Source organism: Haliotis asinina, chromosome 2 (genome assembly GCF_037392515.1).
Source record: "Haliotis asinina isolate JCU_RB_2024 chromosome 2, JCU_Hal_asi_v2, whole genome shotgun sequence".
NCBI classification, from domain to species: domain Eukaryota; kingdom Metazoa; phylum Mollusca; class Gastropoda; order Lepetellida; family Haliotidae; genus Haliotis; species Haliotis asinina.
Window position 1 is genome coordinate 91,600,608 of NC_090281.1, and position 22,431 is coordinate 91,623,038.

A 22,431-nucleotide genomic window follows, 5' to 3' on the forward strand; every position below is an offset into this window, starting at 1 on the left:
CGACTTACAAAAGGACAATTACTTTCTACTGGTAGTAAAATATGTATTTTATTGATGGACATTAGGATTTTACATGACATTGCTTATAACATAACAATTCACTCTTGGAAGTGAGGTGGAGGTCAATATAACATTGCTTGCAATACAAATGTCACTTCGACCCCCACCTTGCTTCCTTTGAAGAAGTCCTTATGTTAAAAATTGTGTCATGCAAAATTCCTTTGGCCATGATTCAAATGCATATTCAACTACTAGTAAAAAGTAGTTTTGATTTTCTAACTTGATGAGAACAAATCATACGTGTTATAAAAATGCAATACATCTCAAACCTTAGAGGGGCGGTGGGGTAACCTAATTGTTAAAGCGTCCGCTCGTCACATCAAAGACCTAAAGGCCTGAGTTCTATTCCCCTCATGGGTGCAAAGTGTGGAATTTCTGCTGTACCCATGATATTACTGGGATATTGCTAAAAGCAACGTAAGACTATACTCACTCATTTGAACTATATACGATAAACAAATAGACGTTCATGATCCTGTACGGATCCTGGCACCACTCGGAGATGCAAGCGTGAAAATGAGTTGCCATAAACCTTACTGTAAAATATTCTGTCAATATATATATCCTAGTTTATCCGCAAATTAACACCCTCATTCGGAGAAACAGTTGGCTATTCCCATGATGACGTCATAACCATCTGGTGCTATGGCAATGTGAAGGCGCTACCTATATACTCGGAGGTAACGATGACACAATTTGATATCGTTGGTCTTTCCGGAAACAACTCTTCCAAATATCTGAATGGAGGTAGCTACAAGACGAAATGCCAAGAGTAGACAATCACAGAGCTAATTTGATCCTGATGGCAGTATCTTTACAGGTATACGGATGTACATTTTATAGAACATTGATTACCTAATTTCGAGTTTATTCGCTAATTAACTTGTAGATACAGCGTGAACCTGTGTACAGTGTAGTGTATTTTGATTTTATTGGTTTTACTTGTACAAATTGGGCCTCCAGATTTCATTCAGGGCCTGTAGATTTTGAAACGGGCAAACTGCAACAGGCCCTGATGACCAATTGGCAAATTCAAGTATAGCAAACACTGCTTACACTGTTGATGGAAACTCATGTATTCGTACACTGTCAACAGACATCGTCTTGCACTGTTCATGTTGGTTGCTTTGTTGTTTAACGTCACACTCAGCAATAATCCAGCTATATGGCGGCGTTGTGTAAATAATCGAGTCAGGAGATGACGAACAGCGAGTCTGACCACCCGGACCCGTAAGTTGCCTTCATCGACAAGAATGGCTTTCTTCCTCTTCTAACCCGGATCTTCACGAGTCCATTGTTCATGTAAACTGTCGCCTTATGATGACAGTTATGTACACTGACGTCTTATAGATCTGAATACAGTTATATACACAAGCGACGATAGTATTACAAGGGGCGTCTTACCGATCACCAGGTTCGCTTCTTGCCATTCACAAACAGAATCTATTTCACTTCTAGATCAATAATCATTTCCGTCGTCTGTCATGTAAGTTGGTTTAAAATGACACCGTTGTAAACTTGATTATATTTCGTGTATCAATAACACATTTGTTTTACTTAAATACATTCTATGTTTTTGAAAGTGAAAAAAGCCATTGTTTTCATGCTATTTAAGACAGCTTGATTAAACGTTGACAACACCCTGGAGTAATACCCTGGAGTACCATGTGGAATTTGAAAGTGGTTTGTCTGTCGTGGCGGAATGAGTTCTGTGATACGTTAAAAATATTCATTGATATTTGAGCGAAATCTAAAGCTACATTTACCCCATTATATGATACTCATATGTTGATGGTCAGTGTAGTAAGATATGAAACAGAAACTTCCCCTCATAAGCAAAGACTTGGGTAGTTTTGAAACTGGTATCATTGTAGAGGAAGAGGTATGGCGTTGTCAAATAGCACATTCTAGAATGAATGTGAGCACTGATAAATTTTATTATTACTGTATTTTTTGTAAACCCTCAACATGGGTATCTGATCTTTGTTGCTGGACCAAAGTGGATTGTTTTAATAGACTGTCACAATCAACGAGGCGTTATAGTTCAGTATTTAGTGAGCGTGGGCGGTGTAAGAAAAGCACATGACATCATTCTCATCGGGTTGTTCCTGAACCATGTGTTTTACGTCAAAATGATCTCTGTATACTTTACCACAGATGGAAAGTCAATGGAAAGTCAACTGTTTACCTGAAACACATGTTAACCTATTTTTTATTGTATGCTTTTTAAGTCAGTGCAACCTGCGCATAGAATAAGTTTGGAGATGCCCTTCAAATATCTACCGTAGATAGTCGTAAAATTTAAAAACTTAACAAGGTTATAAAATGATCCAAGTTGAATTAAGGTATACTAAGAAACAACGCTTTGGTGGTCTGTTGGTTTTTGTTTCATGAGTAAGCAGTGAAAAACAGATGTCCATATGTATGTATGTATGTATGTATGTATGTATGTATGTATGTATGTATGTATGTATGTATGTTTGTATGTATGTAAGTATGTATGTATGTATGTATGTATGTATGTATGTATGTAAGTATGTATGTATGTATGTATGTATGTATGAATGTATGTATGTATGTATGTATGTATGTATGTATGTATGTATGTATGTATGTATGTATGTATGTAAGTATGTATGTATGTATGTATGTATGTATGTATGTATGTATGTAAGTAAGTATGTATGTATGTATGTATGTATGTATGTATGTATGTATGTATGAATGTATGTATGTATGTATGTAAGTATGTATGTATGTATGTATGTATGTATGTATGTATGTATGTATGTAAATCATGCAGATAACTGATATTCCACCAATTATCGGCTTAAGTTATCAGTAACTATTTGAATTCATGACACAGGCCTTCCTCGTTGTTCGTATGTCTATGATAGCAAGATGTTCCCTATCTACTTTCAACCAGGCGCGTTAAGCCATCGGACGTGTGACACGTGTTCCACAGTGCTAATTCCAGTGGTTATACAAGTGTGTAACCTCTGGAAGATACATCTTTAGAGTTTCCCTTCAGGATCCCAGTCCTGTGTTTATAGTGGTCAACGTTTAGTCGTTGCGATTGAGTTTCCATCTTATGTACATAAAGAGAAATTGGTTTCTTAAAGTATATTTTTCAATGTTCTTCCTCTAAACGCATTTCAGTGTTATTTGCAAGTTATTTAAGTACCCTTGATAATGAAACCTTGATGGAAAAGCATTTATTTTATGCAGTGCCTTTTAGTGGTATTTAAATGTATCAGCTACAGCTGTGGCCACCATAACCTAGATGGACACTCATGGTGTGTAACCTTTTTATCTAAAATCATTATCCATTCCGAGTTTTCTGTAGGGTACATTCTATGTGTGATCCATGTGATGGGCAAACATGAAGAAGGTCATATGTTCAAAGATTCACGAAACTTGGTGCTGTATCACCTTGTCACTTACACGGGAGGTATTTTTCAACGATAGCTTCTCCAAAGGAATTTCTTTTTGAAACTATTTCCTGAAATGTTTTCCAGATCTACTCTATGGACTGCTACTTCCGACAGTTCTGACAAGAGGCTCGCTTGGCCTTTAACGCAACCATGCAGGGGATTTCGGAGCTCTCCCTGAGTAGCAGGATGCTGGAGAGGATATGGTACCCCGACACATTTTTCCTGAACGGCGGCAGATCATATCTCCATTCCATTACCCCACCAAACACGTTTTTCAGACTGCAGAGTGACGGCAATATATATTTCTCACAAAGGTACAGATTCGTACACTTTTCTGATTTGCATTACTGCGTACATTTACATGAATATCTCTTGAGAGTTTGGGAATGCTTATGGTTAAGAATAATTATCATTGGCATCAGGCTCAGCATGGAGGTGTTCCGTCCAATGCCATCTGCACATTTCGTTGCGATCTCCAAACTGTAGAATAATCACTTGTCCGACTGAATGGTAAGCGTGAAATATGTATTTGAGCAATTTGTTATGATTACCCAATTTGCCCGTGTCGTGACCCTGGCATTCGCGCTCATAAATGACATTGTGTATTCATTGAAGCTGTTGTGGACTAGATGAGGTACAATTTATGTATTGGTTGAGATTCTGTTAGCAATCCTTCATGTGTGGAACCTTGGCGTTGTAAGTCGTACTTGCTGAACATAGATATGCCTTCAGTGCTGTATGTCAGTTGACGTGGAAACTTATAATATTAAGAACGCTACATTCATTCCTGAAACACAAGAAAATGTATCATTATATGAGCTTTGTTCAGGCTTGAAAACAGAGTAACAGGTAGGATACGTCTATCTTAAGTTTGATTTTCAATTGAAAATATCTAAATTAATTAACAATAATTAACTTATGACACACCTGCTGTGGACATCTAAACTTTAAAAACAAAAAATATTATGCCATTTGGCACAAATCTAGATTACATAGTAGGGTCACGTGGTTTAAAATTGATTGCTTATCCTAATCGTCACAGAACCCATTCATTTTAACTAAAATATATGCAGCCAAAGAGATTTTTTATAGACTGTTGCATGAATGATTGATGCTTGAATAAAAATAATAGATAATAATGAAACTAAATTAGCAAATTAAATTCCGGTCGTTCTTTACATTAAATCAATTCCGGTGTACTTTCTTTTGCCCCGCAGTATACATCGCCTATTTTCATAAAGAGAAACATAATTTGCTTTTTTGACGTAAGGTGATTTATGACGACACACTATAATTTGACAAGTTTTTGGCTATTCTATTACTATATGCTAGGAATGTAACAATTCCATCTCAATTATTTAATACAGAAACAGCTCACTGCGTCCAATTCCAACGGACCAATCTGCTCCTGTATTAAAACTGTTCTTGCAACTAATACGAGTTGCAACACGGTGAATGCGATTGATCCACTTTGTAACCCATTGTTGTAAAGGGAGAATGGGAAAAGTGTGCGTTTTCATGTCGTGGGCAAATTCCTCCATGATATATGTAACAGCTTGATCAACGATACGCATTAATTTCATCACTTCAGTATGATTGATTCCAACTCGACTGTCTTTTATAGCAATTCTACTCAATTACAAACATAATTTTAGTCATTACTACATTTTTCTTTTTTTTCTTCATCAATATTGTAACAACTAGTAATAAATTAATTCGTAGTCTCCTGCAGTCCCAACTTTTAACAGACGGGACACCGATATAGAGAAGCAATCGGTACCAGTGATTACAGTGACTCCAATGTTTTTCTTCCTGGCCACGAAATAGTATTATTAAGCTAAATCCATGTAGGCTTGACTAATATCTTGAAAAGATTATATGAACTTTGTTTTCGGCACCTTGTGAATACTTCAAAAACTGCGGTAAGGTCTTACTGAAAATATGAAATATAAATGAACGCCTAATGTATTACATTTGTGACAGTCACGCTAACCTAATATAATCAATCAAAAAATACCATAATATTATCCCTGCCTTATTTTGTCCAGTATATATACTCATGATATTGTCACAATATGCAAACAACTCTGCTTAAAGCAGAATGTTTTATAGACGTGGGAAGGTTTTTGTCGCTTCTGTTGACTACTTCAACTGAATTAAATGAAAGTCCCTAAATCATGAAATGCATGGCGACCGCGTGTCACTGAGGACAATATATATTTCATAAGTGACCATGTGCCGATTTGGACTATGTGATAATGTATGTTCCGTCTGCGACAAAGTACGATATTTCGGCGAAAGTGTTTCATGGAAAAGTACATATCATTGAGTCTTTTGGGAAGGGTTAGAATTGATCTTCAGTAACCCATGCTTGTCGTTAGGGGCGACTAACAGGATTGGGTGGTCTGACATCGTAAACACGTCATCGTATCCCAATTGAGATCGATGTTGACTGTTGACCACTGGATTGTCTGGTCAAGATTCGATTATTTACAGACCACCGCCATGTAGCTGTAGTACAGCGTAAATCTCTCACTTTCTTTCTCTTTCTCTCTCTCTTCCTCTCATTTCTCTCTCTGTCTCTCTGGTGGTCAGGCTCGCTGACTTGGTTGACACATGTCATCGGTTCCCAATTGCGCAGATCGATGCTCATGTTGTTGGTCACTGGATTGTCTGGTGAAGACCGCCGCCATATAGCTGGAATATTGCTGAGTGCGGCGTAAAACTAAACTATATTTATAAGCACCTGTGAATATTCGGCTTAGAATTGGTCTATAGCAACACTTGCGTGTCGTTAGGAGCAAGTCTCAGGATAGGTTGGACAAGCTCACTTCCTTGGTGGACACAAACCATCCTATCCCAAATTACGTAGATCGATGCTGATACTGTTGATCACTGGATTATCTTTTCCAGAAACGATTATTTATCGACCGCCGCCATATAGCTGGGGGATTGCGGCATGCGGAGTTAAACAGCGCATATTATATGATTTATGTTACCATTTCATTTCATTCCAGATTGACAATAAAGGCTCATTGCCGGATGGACTTGGAATCGTTCCCAATGGTACTCAGAAATGTCCTCTCAGAGTGGGAAGTTGTAAGTACAAAGTATTAGTTACCATTGATGGTGATGTGATTCGATAACTTTTGATAGCATACTTAATCTAATATGTGACCGTATAGCAGAATAAAAGATGATTATAGTCCATGTATAGGTGCCCGTTCAGACAATATGTCCAAAGTCTGTTTTTATTGGAATAAAATGTCGGATGAAATTATCTAAAACGGGAGTACTGTTATGATTGTACAGGAGAGGAAATAAATTAGAAATTTGAGTTAGAAAGTTACTTGTGTGTTAAACTGCCCGATATTTACTTTGACTGGTACATATTATGTTCTGATTTGATACTACAATATTGTTATGATCTAATTTAGACACATATGTTAAAAAATTGGATATCTAATAAAATGTTAACACTTGAAAATAAAGGACAAAATGATTGCAGGTTAAATTAGAGCCTGATATTAAGAAATGCAACATCAAGATGAGGTAGCAAGTTTATGATACGAGCCTACATGTCTGACGAACAAGCGTTATTGATGTATGATGTTAACATAAATGACATAATTTCATATCATTCAGACAAATAGTTGGCTATTCCCACGATGACGTCATATACATCTGGCGCCATGGCAACATGAATGCGATATCTATATACCCGGATGTAACGATGTCACAATTTGATATCGTTGGTCTTCCTGCAAACAACGCTTGCAAATATCTGAAAGTAGGAACGTATAAAAGAGGATTTTCTTAAAGTAGACATAATCAAAGAGCTAATTTGGTCCTGATAGCGGCAATGATCGTTACAGGTATACTGATGCACATTTTATCGTATTTTGATCATTCAATTTAGAGTATATTGGATCTATATCAATTGATGGAATGTAGAAGCAGTCGTAGACAGAAATGAATGTCTGTTTATGTCATTAGGTACGCAATAGAAACGAAATAATTGACAAGATACTTTCTCACAGTAAACATTAACATGGCATTTAAGACTAGAAGTTCTACGTTGGTATTCTGGTGGTTTCGATTCGTGTTTGCGTTCTGTAATCAGGAACAGTGGAAGATCATTTAGTTTATAAGTAAGAGACGTGCGGCATGGTCTCGTTGAAAGACAGGAAACTATACATGTGCAAATTTCATCAGTAATCCTAATGTTTACAGTGAAACCATAAACAAACATGTAATAATACATAACTGCTGATAAATAGATAACGTGAAAGTCAAAGAATGGATGTATGCTGTGTGTAAACGGTTGGAGCCGTTACCGGGTGTACTGATAAACTGTAAATTATGTTACAGCTGTACACTCCATTCTGACGGTGTTCTTCCACATGAGACGTCACACTGGGTACTTCCTCATCCAGGTGTATGTGCCGTGCTGTCTCTTGGTCGTGCTGTCCTGGGTCTCCTTCTGGATCAACAGGGAAGCCACATCCGACAGAATCGCACTCGGTAAACTTACCTTTACTCAAAGCGTTGATAATGGAAGCCGGTGTCTTCTTATTGTGTTACTGATGTAATCCTGAACTCATCTTTCAGTGTCAATGGTGTAAATTATTCCTTCTTACAATGTCGATGATGTGAACTGTGGATGTCTTCTTGTCGTGTTATTGATGTAAACCCGGCGTCTTCTATGTGATACAAACTGACGTCTTCCTAATCTGTGATGTAAAGTGACGTCTGCTTAATCTGTGATGTAAACTGACTTCTTATACTTCGGTGCAGTCTGATGTGTTCTTGCACTCATGATGTAAACTGACTTCTTATACTTCGGTGCAGTCTGATGTGTTCTTGCACTCATGATGTAAACTGACTTCTTATACTTCGGTGCAGTCTGATGTGTTCTTGCACTCATGATGTAAACTGACTTCTTATACTTCGGTGCAGTCTGATGTGTTCTTGCACTCATGATGTAAACTCACGTTTACTTACACTCTTGATGAAAATTGATGTATTCGTACACTGTTCAAATAAACGGACATCGTCTGTTGGTTTGTTGTTTAACGCCGCACTGAGCAATATTCCAGCTATATGGCGGCAGTCTGTAAATAATCGAGTCGGGACATCAGGGACAGCAAGCCTGACCACCCGAACAGATTAGTAGCTGTTATCGACAAGTATGGGTTTTTTTTGAAGACCAATTCTAACCCGGATCTTCACAAGTTCACTGTTCATAAACGCCTCTGAGGACAGTATGTAATCTGACGTCTTCCTACACAGGTAATGACAGTATTACCAGGGGCGTCTTACCGATCACCAGGTTCGCTTCTTGCCATTCACAAACAGAATCTATTTCACTTCTAGATCAATCATGTTTTCCGGGGTCTGTCATGTGGGTGTCCAACACGCGTTTATAATGACTCCTTTAGAATCTTGAAAATATTTTATGTACCAATAACACGTTTATTCTATTTGAATACGTTCCATAAAGTGAGTTTTTGAAAGTGAAAAAAGCCAATGGTTTCATGCTATTTAAGGTAGTTTGATCAAACGTGAGTAAACGCTCCTACATCACGTGACCTAATATCCTACAGTTATCCTAGATAAGTAAAAAACCTGATGAGTAAACAATTCTGACGAGTCCCTTGAAAGTTTACTTATAAGTTTTCCACAGTGTCTGTTTTCATTATATATGGATATTGATTTGTCTGTCGTGGTGGAATGAGTTATGTAATACATTGCAAGTATTCCTTGATATTAGAACGAAAACTAAAGATACATGTACATATGATACTCGTATGTATCTTCGATTGTCACTGTAGTAACATATGAAACAGAAACGGTCCTCATAATCAAAGACTTGGGTCGTTTCGAAACTGGTATCATTATAGAGTTACAAGCATAACGTTGGTCAAACAACACATGTAAGAATGAATGTTAGCACTGATAGAATTTTTGAACTATTTTGTTTGTAAACAATTTAGTGTCGATATTCATTGTGAAGCAAGAACATGGTTTGGCTATCAGGTTTTGGTTGTTGGACCAAGTGGATTGTTTCAACAGACAAGAGGTCATAGTTCCTCATTATAGTGGGTATGGACGGTATATAAAACAACATAATATCATTCTCATCGCGAATGTTGCGGATAATCAGGACATTGTTACGGATGAATGCAAAGTGAAGGCTGGTGAGGTATGTTATACAATGATGCAGTTATCATTACGTGTTAGCATATGAACGCAAAGTGAAGGTTGTTTATTCCGATAGAGGAAACTATCGACACTAATGCTATGGAATAAAGATTGTCTGAAACATTCTAACGCAAAGTACAAAGGAGGTATAAAACAATATGTCCCTCGGTTACATGCAGGACAAATATTAATATATATGGATATCAGATATCATTAGGCTCCCTGCAGTGAAAAGACTCCAAAAGGAATCTAAGCAGACATGGCGTAAACTTTAGGTGATGACATGCCTGCCTTTTTCATTGTTGCGCTCCTTCAGAAAACCTCTCACCAGTAAAGAAGATGATGATGTTTTATTTTGATCTTTGTTATCGACGCTTCGTCACAGCTGTGATCAGTTCTGAGGTAAGAGCTAGATACAACGTCTCTTTCAGCATGTTAGGTTTCAAGGCACCGAACACCTGGTTTCAGCTTGTTAGGTTTCAAGGCTCCGAACATCTGGCCAGATACGACCCAGGATCAACATCTTTCGAAGATTAAGTAGATGCAGCTAGGTTTGTTGACCGATTTGTAGCTATGGATGATTTGTGGGCCATTAGACAGGGGCAACACAATGATCGGACCAGTGGAAACATCGGATATGTTGTTCAAAGACGAAGACATCTTGCCATTTCGAAATCCGTCTTGTTGGTGAAAAAGCTACTTCCCGAAAGGTCATTCTGATAATAGCCAATATATCTGCTTAGGAAGCCGCTTGACATTATCAAGACGTGGGAAACTCACACCGGTGTGTACTCACAGCAGGGCAGTGAACCTGTGCACAAGTCGCCACGGATGGCATAACTGTTGTACTGGATTCACTAAATATCATCCCACCAACACTCAAAGATGAAGGTCAGAACTTTTCAGGATATGCTAGTTGACTTTCACACTTGGGAGGTTTCGACAATCAACAATTCCCTTTCCACTCAGTGAAGCGTTCTCATGAGACTATGCGAGTCACTTGATCAGTTCATCCTGCTGATAAATGTGTGTCCGCGTCCGTTTTTGTGAGTGCATGCGTGTGGTTCCTACTATTACAAACGAATTCATTGTGTGGTTTCCCTTATAATTTGGAAGTGTAACAGAAGCAGACATCCACTCACTATGCCAATCTTCTTGTTGCAGGCACGACCACCATATTGACCATGACTTTCCTTGCCCTGGAGAACCGCGACGATCTTCCCCAAGTGGCGTACTACACAGCACTGGACATCTACGTGGTCATGTGCTTCCTGTTTGTCACGGCGTCTATTGTCCAGTTTGCCGCTGTCCACTATTTTACAAAATACAGCACCGACGACAGGGAAATGTTGAGTGACGACAGTGAGGGCCAGGTAAGAAAGAAGGAGAAAACTGAGATGCCGCGACAAAATTGGGATAATGTTCAAAGTCCAAAAATGTTCATGAGTCCAAAACGTTACAACAGAGGCAAAACTCTGTTGTGCTCGTTAACTCGATCACTGGATTGTCGGACTCGATTATCCTTTGGACTTTTTGTATAGCTTTTTTATCTTTTGTACAGCTAAAATATTGCTGAGTGCCTCGTTTAACAAAAAACAAACATAACAAGGGTATTGTATTTTGTGTATATATTTAACATGCTTTGATTGGTTTGATCGCAACTATAACTAAATGATTTACTTTTGCATTCAGCTTGAAGAGAGTTATCTCCCTTCATCCACAAGAGCTGGAGGTGTATTCAAAGAAGGAGGCTGCAACAGCTGTTTACAATGCCTCACAAAGTGGGGCAAGTGTATTCTAGACAAGAGGAACAGAAAGTTTAACAAGCATGTTCGGAATACACTTGGACTGAACAGTGTCAGTAAAATTGACAAAGTGGCTAGGTTTCTTTTTCCTGCCGTGTTCATTGCTATTAATATTTTCTATTGGGTGACGTATCTCCCGGCGTGAAGCTTCACGTCTCAAGTAAGAATTTGGAGTGTCGAGTGCAGTCTTCTGTCGTCATTCTGGGGTCAAATCAAGTGGACGACGAAATGTAAAATATTGTTCTACTTCCTTTTGTATATAAGTGTGTTAAGTAATCGAAAATTGGAAACTGTCCAGTTTGTGAAGTCCTTGCAATATATATTGTGAAATAGAAAATGCTTGTGAGAAGTACAGCAATTATAATGGACATTTTATTATGTTGTTGTTTTCAAACCGTCATTATCATTATCATGAACAAGAACATGGTTTGAAGTCCGGCGTGGGACAAGCACGTGATCCATGACGTGGATGACCACATTTGTGGAAAACCAATCAGGCTGGAGCACCTTGGCCCAGATATGTGTTTAATGTTAGACATGGAAAATATGGAATGTGTTTTTCGCTTGTGGAACAGGATCGAAACACCAACAGCTGTCAGGTCAACAAACATGATCGTTTTTATTAAGAATGTCCAACATCAACCTAGTGTTTAGCCGATAATCTTCGTAATAGACCCATAGAACGGCCACGTATACTTCAGCCCATTGATGGATTGAATGACGCCATTGGTTGCAAGCCAATCCTGGTTCATCACGCTTCCTGTGAACGGTGAGATCCGGAACTGATGGCCACCTGTTAAAATTGAAGTCAGTGGGTGAGTGAGTGAGTTATTAAGAGATGAAGAGAGGGAATCCATCTCTCTCGCTCCCTATCTATCTGTCTATCTCTGTCTCTCTCTCGTCGTGACAACTTGATGTGAATTATCTCGATCTTCGTACATAGTCTTCTTGAAAGCTTTAAACAAGATAGACCAATGAACATATTCGTACCAATTATCGTGTCCGCCCAAAGAGTGGAAGGTTGTGGGTTTGATACCCAGGCGCGTTATACCAAAAACGTAAAATTATGGTGCTGTTGGTTCCTTCGATCGGCATCATGAATGGGTACAACAAAACCCGCGGCATGGTATCACAGTGGGCTAGTATAAGCAGACAAAGATACACGTCGTCACATGAGTGAAATGTTCTCAAGTACGGCATTAAACCCAATTTGACATTACCGTAGTACGTGTCAAAGGTCGTCCATGGGAAGCAGCTTGTCGTAGAACAGTGAAACCTTCGATCACTGCCAGTATCATCACCCGTAGCAGCGCTGATTCAAGGCATGCAGATGTGTATAACATCGATATCCTTGAGACACATTCCCCCTAACCTTTGGACTTCACGATTTATGTGCACCCCCAGCTCCAAATCCTCATTCCGCCCCTGTTAATTTTATGTCCTAGCAGTGAAATAATGAAGTTGACACTTGCCCCATTCGTGGACAGTGAGGACATTGTCGTATTTGGTGTTGTCGTCACGGATGTTCTCTTTGTTGTACCACCCATAACTGTAGAAGACGCCAGGCAGAAGGTGGAATTCCACCAGGGCTGCGAATGGGCGAAAGTACAAGTCAGTGAAGAGGAGAAACTTTAACTAATTTTACAAAAATCCACTTTTTTGAAAATGTGTTCTTCAGAAGGGATTTTCATGGTTCATAAATGATTCTTAGGCAGGCATTAGCCAGCAGTGTTGTGGGAGACTTTACTTGCAGAAAAGAATAGCATTGCTAACCTCGCAGGAATTTAATGGTTTTGAAGAATGCATCACTCACCTTGCCGAATGGTAAAGGTAGTCAGAAAACACGCATTATTCACTTAAGAGAATGGTAATGTTGATTTTTCAGAAGGTATTCTTCAAAAGGGATTTCCGTGGTTCATAAATGATTCTTAAGCAGGCACTAGCCAGGGTGTTGTAGGAGACATTACTTCACTTGCAGAAAAGGATGGCATTGCTAACCTCGCAGGAGGGTAATGGTTTTGAAGAATGCATCACCCACCTTGCCGAATGGTAAAGGTACTTAAAAAGAACACGTATCGTTCACTTAAGAGAATGGTAATGACGTTGACGAACGCATCACTCACCTCTCAAAATGGTAATGGTATTGAAGAAAACATCGTCCACCTCTCCGAATATTACTGTTGTTGAAGATAGTATTTCTCACCTTTCATTAGTTGTATGTTGTTAAAGATGGCATCCGTCCTATCTTTCGACAATTTATTAAATGCTGCATCATTTGGAGCAAGGACTGTGATGTTGTCTTCTGTGTAGACAATGTTCAACAATTATTCAAAATGACATTTAATTTGCAATGAATTTGAACTGTTAAATCATATTATGGTACATGTATACGTGAACACAGCGCATTGTGACTTTTATAAAAGAATATGCCTTCATACGTGAATACAGGGTATTGTCAATGTCACAGCAAAAATAACCTGGTTTCCGCAGTGCGGAAACCTGATGGAAAGTGGACTGAAACTTAAGTTTCCACCAAGAATCCAGTGAGTTTCCGTTCTTTTACACTGAGTTTCCGCAATGACGGAAACTGTCAATTACCCACTTTCTAAGGGTTTCCGCACGGTATCCGTTACCCATGCTCCAACAAGTTTCCGTTGAGTTTCAGTTAAGTTAGAGATCCATCAGGTTTCCGCAGGGTTTCAGTCACCAAGACTCCATCAGGTTTCCGCAGAGTTTCAGTTACCAAGACTCCATCAGGTTTCCGCAGAGTTTCTGTTGCCAGAAAACTTTCCACAGCATTTCATTTACTCGGGTTCACAGGAGTCATTGAATATGTGTCATTGCATATAACATTCTTGTTACTCCTGGTTGGCAAAGACAATATAAGGAGTTTGTGTACAATCATCACGTATACATGAAGAAAAACAAAAGATACAATAAGATTCACTGTTTTATTTTCAGACAAATATGGATCAAACATATATCTAACAAATAATAAAAAGATATAGCACTAGATAACAGATCAATAATTGTCACTTATGACAAAAATATTTCTAAAAACATGCTATAACAGTTGCATCCCTTGACTCCACCTGCACCTCCTCACGCTGACACAGAAAAACACACCCCAGTCAGCCAATGCTAAACATATAATAACACACACCATGCAATACAATACAACAATGAAATAAAATGCAATAAAGAACTTAGGTTACATTGAAAGTACAAAAAATGTATTTAAAGTAAACAAAGGTCTCTTGGAAAATAGATAAAAATTAAGATTGTATTAATTGAAATACAATCAGAATATCAAAACTATTAAAGTTTTACATTGAGAATAATTCAAATTTAATTGATCACAGATAAAATTACGTTCATGTGATCGATTAGCTATTTACTAGCCCACTTGGGCATCCTTGAGCGGATATCTCTGTCATTGTGGTTGGATGCCGCATCCTGGTCTTCATGTTGGCCTTAGCTTTGGTGGTGGCGTTGAAAATTGTGGCTGAGTCCAGTGCAGACATCTTGAGTTTAGATTCCCAGGTAAAGGGGTAAGAGAGCAATGAATTGGCATCTTCTTCATCACTCACAACTGGTGAAGTCATTTCCAAGGTAAGTATAGTTGAAACCCTTTCCTTTCGTCGATCTGGCCAGTCAATAGTTTTCAGGCTTTTCATGCGCAGTGCAATTTTCTGAAAATTAAACAAAAATCAATCAACAGATAAACCATAATGCCAAGATGGATTGCAAATTATTAAAAAGGAAGTGTCGTGAAAAATTATTTACTTCATTAATCACCCCAACACAAGTTAAGCAGTTCATCACATTTAATGACATATCCTATTTTCTTATGGACACACAATCTGTTGCTCTGAAGTGACATGAAGTCACTGAAGTGTAATAACATGTTTATATATCACCATTAACTGACTTGATTCTTATGTTATGATTTATGAAATTATGATCTGAATCATGTGTTACATATCTTAAGAATGTAAAAAGCAATAATCCATAAAGATTTTAAATGTATATTTCCGGAACTTAGAATCTGTCACACATTGTAATGAGAAGAATTGTTACATGTTATTATTCGAATAGATATACTTACGGATTTCATTCTTTTTGTTTTTGTTTTTTTTGCTGCTGTTCTGTGTGACACTTTCTTTCCGGTTTCTTGTCTACTGAGATCATCACGCCTGTTCCGCCACACTCTACAAAGCGCTTCTGAAAATAAATGTTTAAAGTACTATACAGCATGTTTCACACATTTTAGTTCATCTGTTAGGCAAAGGTATTTATATATGCCATGCTGGCTTGGTTACTGAAGTTAACATCCATAAATCTGTCTTTACACTATTATTTAAATCATTAACTATTTATAATGACAGGCAGGTGAGTGAAAATTACCTTCACAAGATCCTATTGACCATCCTTGGTCGTGATATAGTCACTTGTTTCTTTGACTACTATATTCATAGAGTCCTCGTCATCGGCTTTACTGAAATAAAAACAAATGTCATTTTTCTTGCACTTCATTCAATCATGCATTCAACACAATGTCTATTAAAATTAACGATCGTCAGTGAAAATTATACAACCAAGTAAACTGCAGATTTATCACTTTGAATACATATATTGTTCTGAAAGTTTACCATTTTGTAGTTAAATGATTTAAAATAACTTCCAAAAAGGCTAACCATCCTTTGTGTTATTTCGTGCAAATTCTATGTACATCCTGTTTGCCAAAGTTATGCAACCGGTAAGTGAACAACTGACATAAAGATCATGATAAAAGAAGTTTAGTTATATCACATGACATAACCTTGCAGCAATTAAGCATTGTAAAATCAAGGGGTCAGTTTGATGGCAATTTCACACAGGTGTAATGTTAAACTGATTTAGTTTACCGGCTATTCAAATCCATTTGCAAATGATACTTTCATGTATTTTTCATTTTGAGAAAACGTACGTAGGGAAGTGAATTAATGAAATATTCAAAGTGAAATTACCTAGTAACATGAGCACATACCTTCGATAGACAAGGGTGATCCTCCAGGAGCAGTCGTGTCCAGATTTTTCTCACAACAGCCTAAAAGATTAAATCAAATACGTTAAATATAACAGGTATATATATATGATTATGCTCAACACGTATGTATTAAATTATTGAAAAATTACATGAAATTTTAAATGTATCCTATGCAGAGCTAACAGTTTCTTATATGAATTTAGTGTTTGCCTCAAATAGTTCAGAAACACATCTGACCCCTCTGAGTGAATTTGGGGGTAAACAATTTCATTTCACTAATGATCCAGGATTGCATTTAATAAATTACACCGAAATGTTGCCATTGTAAAAGCCCATCATTTTTATCATTCTATAAAATATATCTGAATTGGTGAAATACATCTTGCAATACCCAGTAAACCCATGAGTGAACCACTACACATGGCGGATCTTTTTGATGCAGATCGTAATTCATCCCCCCCCCCCCCCCCCCACACACACACACCTTTTGTACAAGTGCTAACCGAGTTGCAACGCTAAAATTTTCAAACTATTAACAGGAGCACTAAAATCAAAAGTCTGCCCCTTTATACTTAAATAAATACTTGTGGTTAGTACTAAGATAGTTACTTACAAATACAAGCTTGGTGTATTCTATACCATGTCGATCTATTGAAATGGAATATAAACAAACATATTTTTCAGGCCTATTTTACTTAGATTTAACGATAACATTTAAAAATAATACGAGCGAAAATATACATTCGCGGGATAAACTTTATAATCTATCCGGATTTCTGTCATTAACGCAATATTTCTTTAAACGTTATTTACAATAAAATACCCTCGGTCTTACCTGACACATCCGAGGTACTCCGAGTTGCTCGCATCCGTTCTCTGCTTTCTTCTCCAAGTCGCGAATTCTTTCGTCGAGTGCTTTTGGGGAAAGTGAGGTGGCCATGGCAAAGTTTACACGACGCAGCCATCTTATGCTTAAAGTTTTGAAAAATAATTGCTAGGAAAACAAATTTGTTCCTACCCGCCAAACAAGATGGCGTCTCGCTAACACTCACGGGAAATAGACAGTTTTGTCATTGTGTTTTTTTAAATAAATCTAATGTGACCATTTGACAGTAGATTTCCTCGTTCTACAACAAAAGAGGAAGGTACACCCTGTTGTGAGTTGTTTTGTTAACAATTAGATAGTCTCGCGTGGACGTGACATGTTATGCAGTGTTTATCTGTGGTGAGGTGAGGTGAGGTGAGGTGAAATGGGATTTAACGTTGTACTTTTGAATATTTCGCTCGGATGACGACTAGCGTGTAAACGTATGCGTGGCTGCTTGCACTAGTCCACACAAGCTGGTTTTATAGTGCTGACTGAGATACTATGCCGCAGTCAACATGAATACCCCACTCAGAAACATTGTACTCTCAGCCGAGAAGTCCTTGCTTTACCCACTAATGCCGAGCGCCAGGCAAGGACCCAGCAAGTACCATATTTTACCATCTTTTGTGACGCGACCGGGGATCGAACCCGTAATCTTCTGCTCTCCGGGCAGACGTTCTACCCAATACACCACACAGACAGTCAGTTTATCTGTGTACTGTATACAGGAGATCAATGCTACACAACATTTAGTTGTGCATTTGAAAGCCACACATAATTTCAACGTTAACCATTGTGCTTCAGAATGATTATTGTCAAACCTTTAAGTTTGTTCGTCATTCCAGATAAGGCGACAGCCGTGAGAAATTTGGAGTACTTGGCGTCCTGCTGTAGACTTTGGACGATGTCAGTACTTGGGGGTGTCAGGGGATAGTTCAACAGATAAATATGTCCATTGGAGACACTCAGGTTGGATTCGTGCATGACCGCGCCGTTAACAACAGTCACCTGTATGCAAAACAAAGTGTGGACATTTAACATTGCACACAAATCTTGCGAGGAAAAATAAATACAGAAAAACAATAAAAAGATAAAGACATACAATGAAGATTTACGATAGGTCTTCAAAACACATTAAACACTTTTGACACCAATGACGTACATTGTTGTGTGGGTAAGTGACTAGGCGGACAGGTTTTGAGGCCAGGGTGTTGATCGTTTCCCCTCTCCAGTGTCGGTGCGTGCTTCCAGTGTACGGCGAGATGTAATACTTGATCATGGCCTTCAACTGGGGCAGATTCTGCTGTTGGTAAAGCTTAGACATCACATCTGGAGGTAGAATTTGCAGTGCCGTGTCTGTCGGGGCGAAGACGGTGTACTTTCCTTCAGAACGAAAAGAGTCATTTGTACCAGCAAATGCTCCAGACTGAATATTCTTTAATGCAGAAGTTTTATAGTGTTGCACGTTTCAAACCTCCAATGATGAACTATAGACAGGTAGACAACAGGAAGGAGTGAGTGATTATATCTTTCTGTTCTATCAGCAATCTTGCAGTAAGTCGCTGCTGGCCAAATCAAGAAAGAATCTCTCCAAAATTGCCGTGCATGTTATACAACCATTTAGTCTTGAAATGTGTTAACCAATGTATGCTTAGAAAATTTTGAAACTTGATACTAATAATTTCAACATTTGTCTTGTCTTAAATTTAGAAGCATATTAAACTGTAGTAAACAGCGTGAAAGCTTTAATTTCCAGAAATTGTAAGTTCACGTGCAAACATTGACTTCGTAGACTTTAAAGATGAAAAGCACGAAATGCACGTTTGAAAAGCAAATCCATGAGGTCATTTGGAAAATGTCTCTAGAATTGACGCGCACATTGAATATTAGCGGAAGAGACATGTTAAACGTTTCCTTTCAAGCTTTGTTTCGAAATGCCACGCTTTTCGGATGAAGAATGTCGAAGTGCTATGAGGAGGTTTGATGTTGGTCAGTCTGTGGTCGCTGTTGGAAGAACCTTTAACTGATCATCGACAAACGATTTGTATTGTAGCATCAAGCCGGAACTGTTGCAGAGCGCCCGAGGCCTGGGGCGACACGTGTGAAGTCAAACAGGGAACATTAAGCAATAGGATTACGTCACCTTGCGCAGAGATTTGTCAATGTATCTTGTATAAGTGGGTTACCGTTTGGTGAATAACTGCTGAAACAGTCCTTGCGTGCCGCTTGGCTTCGCCCCATAATGCGCCAGTTTTTCACCCCTTCATCGCCACAGCCGATGTGAGCCGCTATTCGCATTGAAATACCTCAGTCAAGGGGACATATTCGTTTGTGACAGGGGTAATGGTATGGGGTTCGTCTGGTGCACACGGGCGTTCTCCCTTTGTCGTTCGAGGGAACTTACTTGCTGCCCGGTAGACTGATCTGATTTTGCAAACTGTCATGGTTCCATTTATTTAGACATATGGCCCTGGCCTGACGTTCCAACAAGACAATAACAAGACAACGCTAGACTTCCTACGGAAATTCTAACAGAATTTCCTACGAAATGTCGGTGTTCCTGGATTGGCTCTCGTGTAGCCCCGACCTCAGTCGTATCGACACACATCTGGGACGATGTGGGTCGACGTGTTTGTCAGCAAGTCAATCCACCAAAGACGTTGCAAGGTCTTCAACGTCAACTTCTTGAGCATTTGCAACGTCTTCCTCGGAGTGTGTTTTCTAACTTTCTCCACGAGGAGACGGCGTGTGGCTGTAAGAGACGCCAGAAAATGCCACAGTCCTTACTGAAGACCTCAGTCGAATCGAATACGTTCACACCATGAACCTTATCGTAGTTAATGAGTAGGGTTTTTTGCTTTGATGTCTGGGTGTTCCGAGCACAACATTTTATGAACCTAGACCTAAAATCCGAAGTGTCAAGTTTTGTTCTGTAGATTTTAAAAGACCAATTGCAATAATGAAAGACCGCTAAGTGAAAAGTCCAATCATGGCTCATGGATACAAATCTGAAAGTGAGATACGATAAGTTAGTGAAACATTGACATGCTAGTGCATCCATACATACCCGAGCTAAGGAGATTCTGAAAGCCTGCTCTTCGCACTAGACTTGTGAAGGATATGGTGTCGTACCTCAAACTCAGTGCTTCCATGATGGTTCTGGCAGCAACACCATAGACGCCATACAGAAGCAGCCAACACACGAAGTATATCTTCATTACTCCGACTTGTAAGTTACCCTTCAAATATACATATTGACTATGTACCTTCTTTACCTCTCACAGACGTACCTTTAGGCAATATTTCAAAGGCAACTTAGTGTTACAAATAGTTTGTTCATTTTCAATTTTGTTTATTTCAATTTCTACCATTTTACGTTCGCTATGTCATGCATTTTTCGACCCCAGATTGATCGATTCTAGGTCAAATTGTGCTATTCCTTATTCGCATGACGCTATATTCCGGGAATATAAATGCTGGCGGATTGTAAACGAACGGAGTCTGTAAATCGAGCAGCGAAAAAGGCAGCTGCTCCGTAACGCACAATAAACGAATGTCGCATGACCATCATAGATTGCTTTGTGTCTAATCTAATTCGGAAATACATCAGCCTCAAATCTGAATGAAATAACTCTGTAAATGCTATCTAATTAAGAACGGACATCACTCAGTAATGAAATATGTCGTTTATATTACTCACCTCAGACTTGTGGGACTTCACCGACCCTCCCGTGTTAATATAAGCCCGTGTTTATCATCGACAATGTGGGGTTATCAAGGTTTGAACTTGGGCGTGGAAACCAAGATTTGCAGTACATATAATCAGCTTAAAGGGCTATATTTACAAAAGTGCGTCTCCATATCTTTCATTATTTATCATGTAAAGTCTTTGTGATAAGACGTAAGAAATGAACTGCAACACATGTTCGCTTATTCGCATATGAGTACAGTACCAGAGGTCCTGATGCCGAATACGACAGTCATAGCGCAAAGGTGACCGTAACTCCTGTTCCTTAACACAGACTTACGAAATAGTGCTAAAGTTGTTTTGTAAAACGTCACCGATATCTATGATGATATTTGAGAATGTCTTCGACACGACTAGCATGTTTCAAACGGTGTCGATATGTGTGATACAACTACAGTGTACCTTGTGTAAGCGTGTACGGCAGTCATAGAGCTAGGGTTGTTTTGTACAACGCTACCACCTTCTATAATGATAGAAGTCTTCGACATGATCAACATGTTTAAAGCAGTATCGATGAGTGCCATATAGTCTAGCTTTCATGGATGTGTGTTATAAAAATGCAATACATCTCAAACTTTAGAGGGGCGGTGGGGTAACATAATGGTTAAAGCATCCGCTCGTCACACCAAAGACCTAAAGGCCTGAGTTCGATTCCCCTCATGGGTGCAAAGTGTGGAATTTCTGCTGTACCCATGATATTACTGGGATATTGCTAAAAGCAGCGTAAGACTATACTCTTTCATATCAACTGTATACCATAAACGAATAGACGTTCATGACCCTGTACGGATCCTCGCACAACTCGGAGATGCAACCGTGAAAATGAGTTGCCATAAACCTTACTGTAAATATTCTCTCAATATATAAATCCTAACTTATCCACAAATTAACACCTTCATTCGGAGAAACAGTTGGCTATTCCCATGATGACGTCATAACCATCTGGTGCTATGGCAATGTGAAGGCGCTACCTATATACTCGGAGGTAACGATGACACAATTTGATATCGTTGGTCTTTCCGGAAACAACTCTTCCAAATATCTGAATGGAGGTAGCTACAAGACGAAATGCCAAGAGTAGACAATCACAGAGCTAATTTGATCCTGATGGCAGTATCTTTACAGGTATACGGATGTACATTTTATAGAACATTGATTACCTAATTTCGAGTTTATTCGCTAATTAACTTGTAGATACAGCGTGAACCTGTGTACAGTGTAGTGTATTTTGATTTTATTGGTTTTACTTGTACAAATTGGGCCTCCAGATTTCATTCAGGGCC

The 22,431-nt window shown here is 38.7% G+C and overlaps 1 protein-coding gene and 1 pseudogene across 1 annotated transcript; one reads left to right on the plus strand and one right to left on the minus strand.

Moving 5' to 3' along the window:
- Nucleotides 1-1,870: 1,870 nt before the first annotated feature.
- On the plus strand, nt 1,871-11,702 carry LOC137272102 (gamma-aminobutyric acid receptor alpha-like; annotated as a pseudogene).
- Nucleotides 11,703-12,098: 396 nt separating this feature from the next.
- LOC137273003 (transforming growth factor-beta-induced protein ig-h3-like) lies at nt 12,099-21,141 on the minus strand. The gene is made up of 7 exons (XM_067805443.1): nt 21,101-21,141; nt 20,468-20,639; nt 18,563-18,783; nt 18,222-18,408; nt 13,707-13,805; nt 12,976-13,092; nt 12,099-12,296 (listed from the first exon to the last, which is right to left on the minus strand). The coding sequence occupies exons 2-7, from the start codon at nt 20,616-20,618 to the stop codon at nt 12,154-12,156; spliced, it is 918 nt and encodes a 305-aa protein (XP_067661544.1). The 5' UTR covers nt 20,619-20,639; nt 21,101-21,141; the 3' UTR covers nt 12,099-12,153.
- Nucleotides 21,142-22,431: the final 1,290 nt, after the last annotated feature.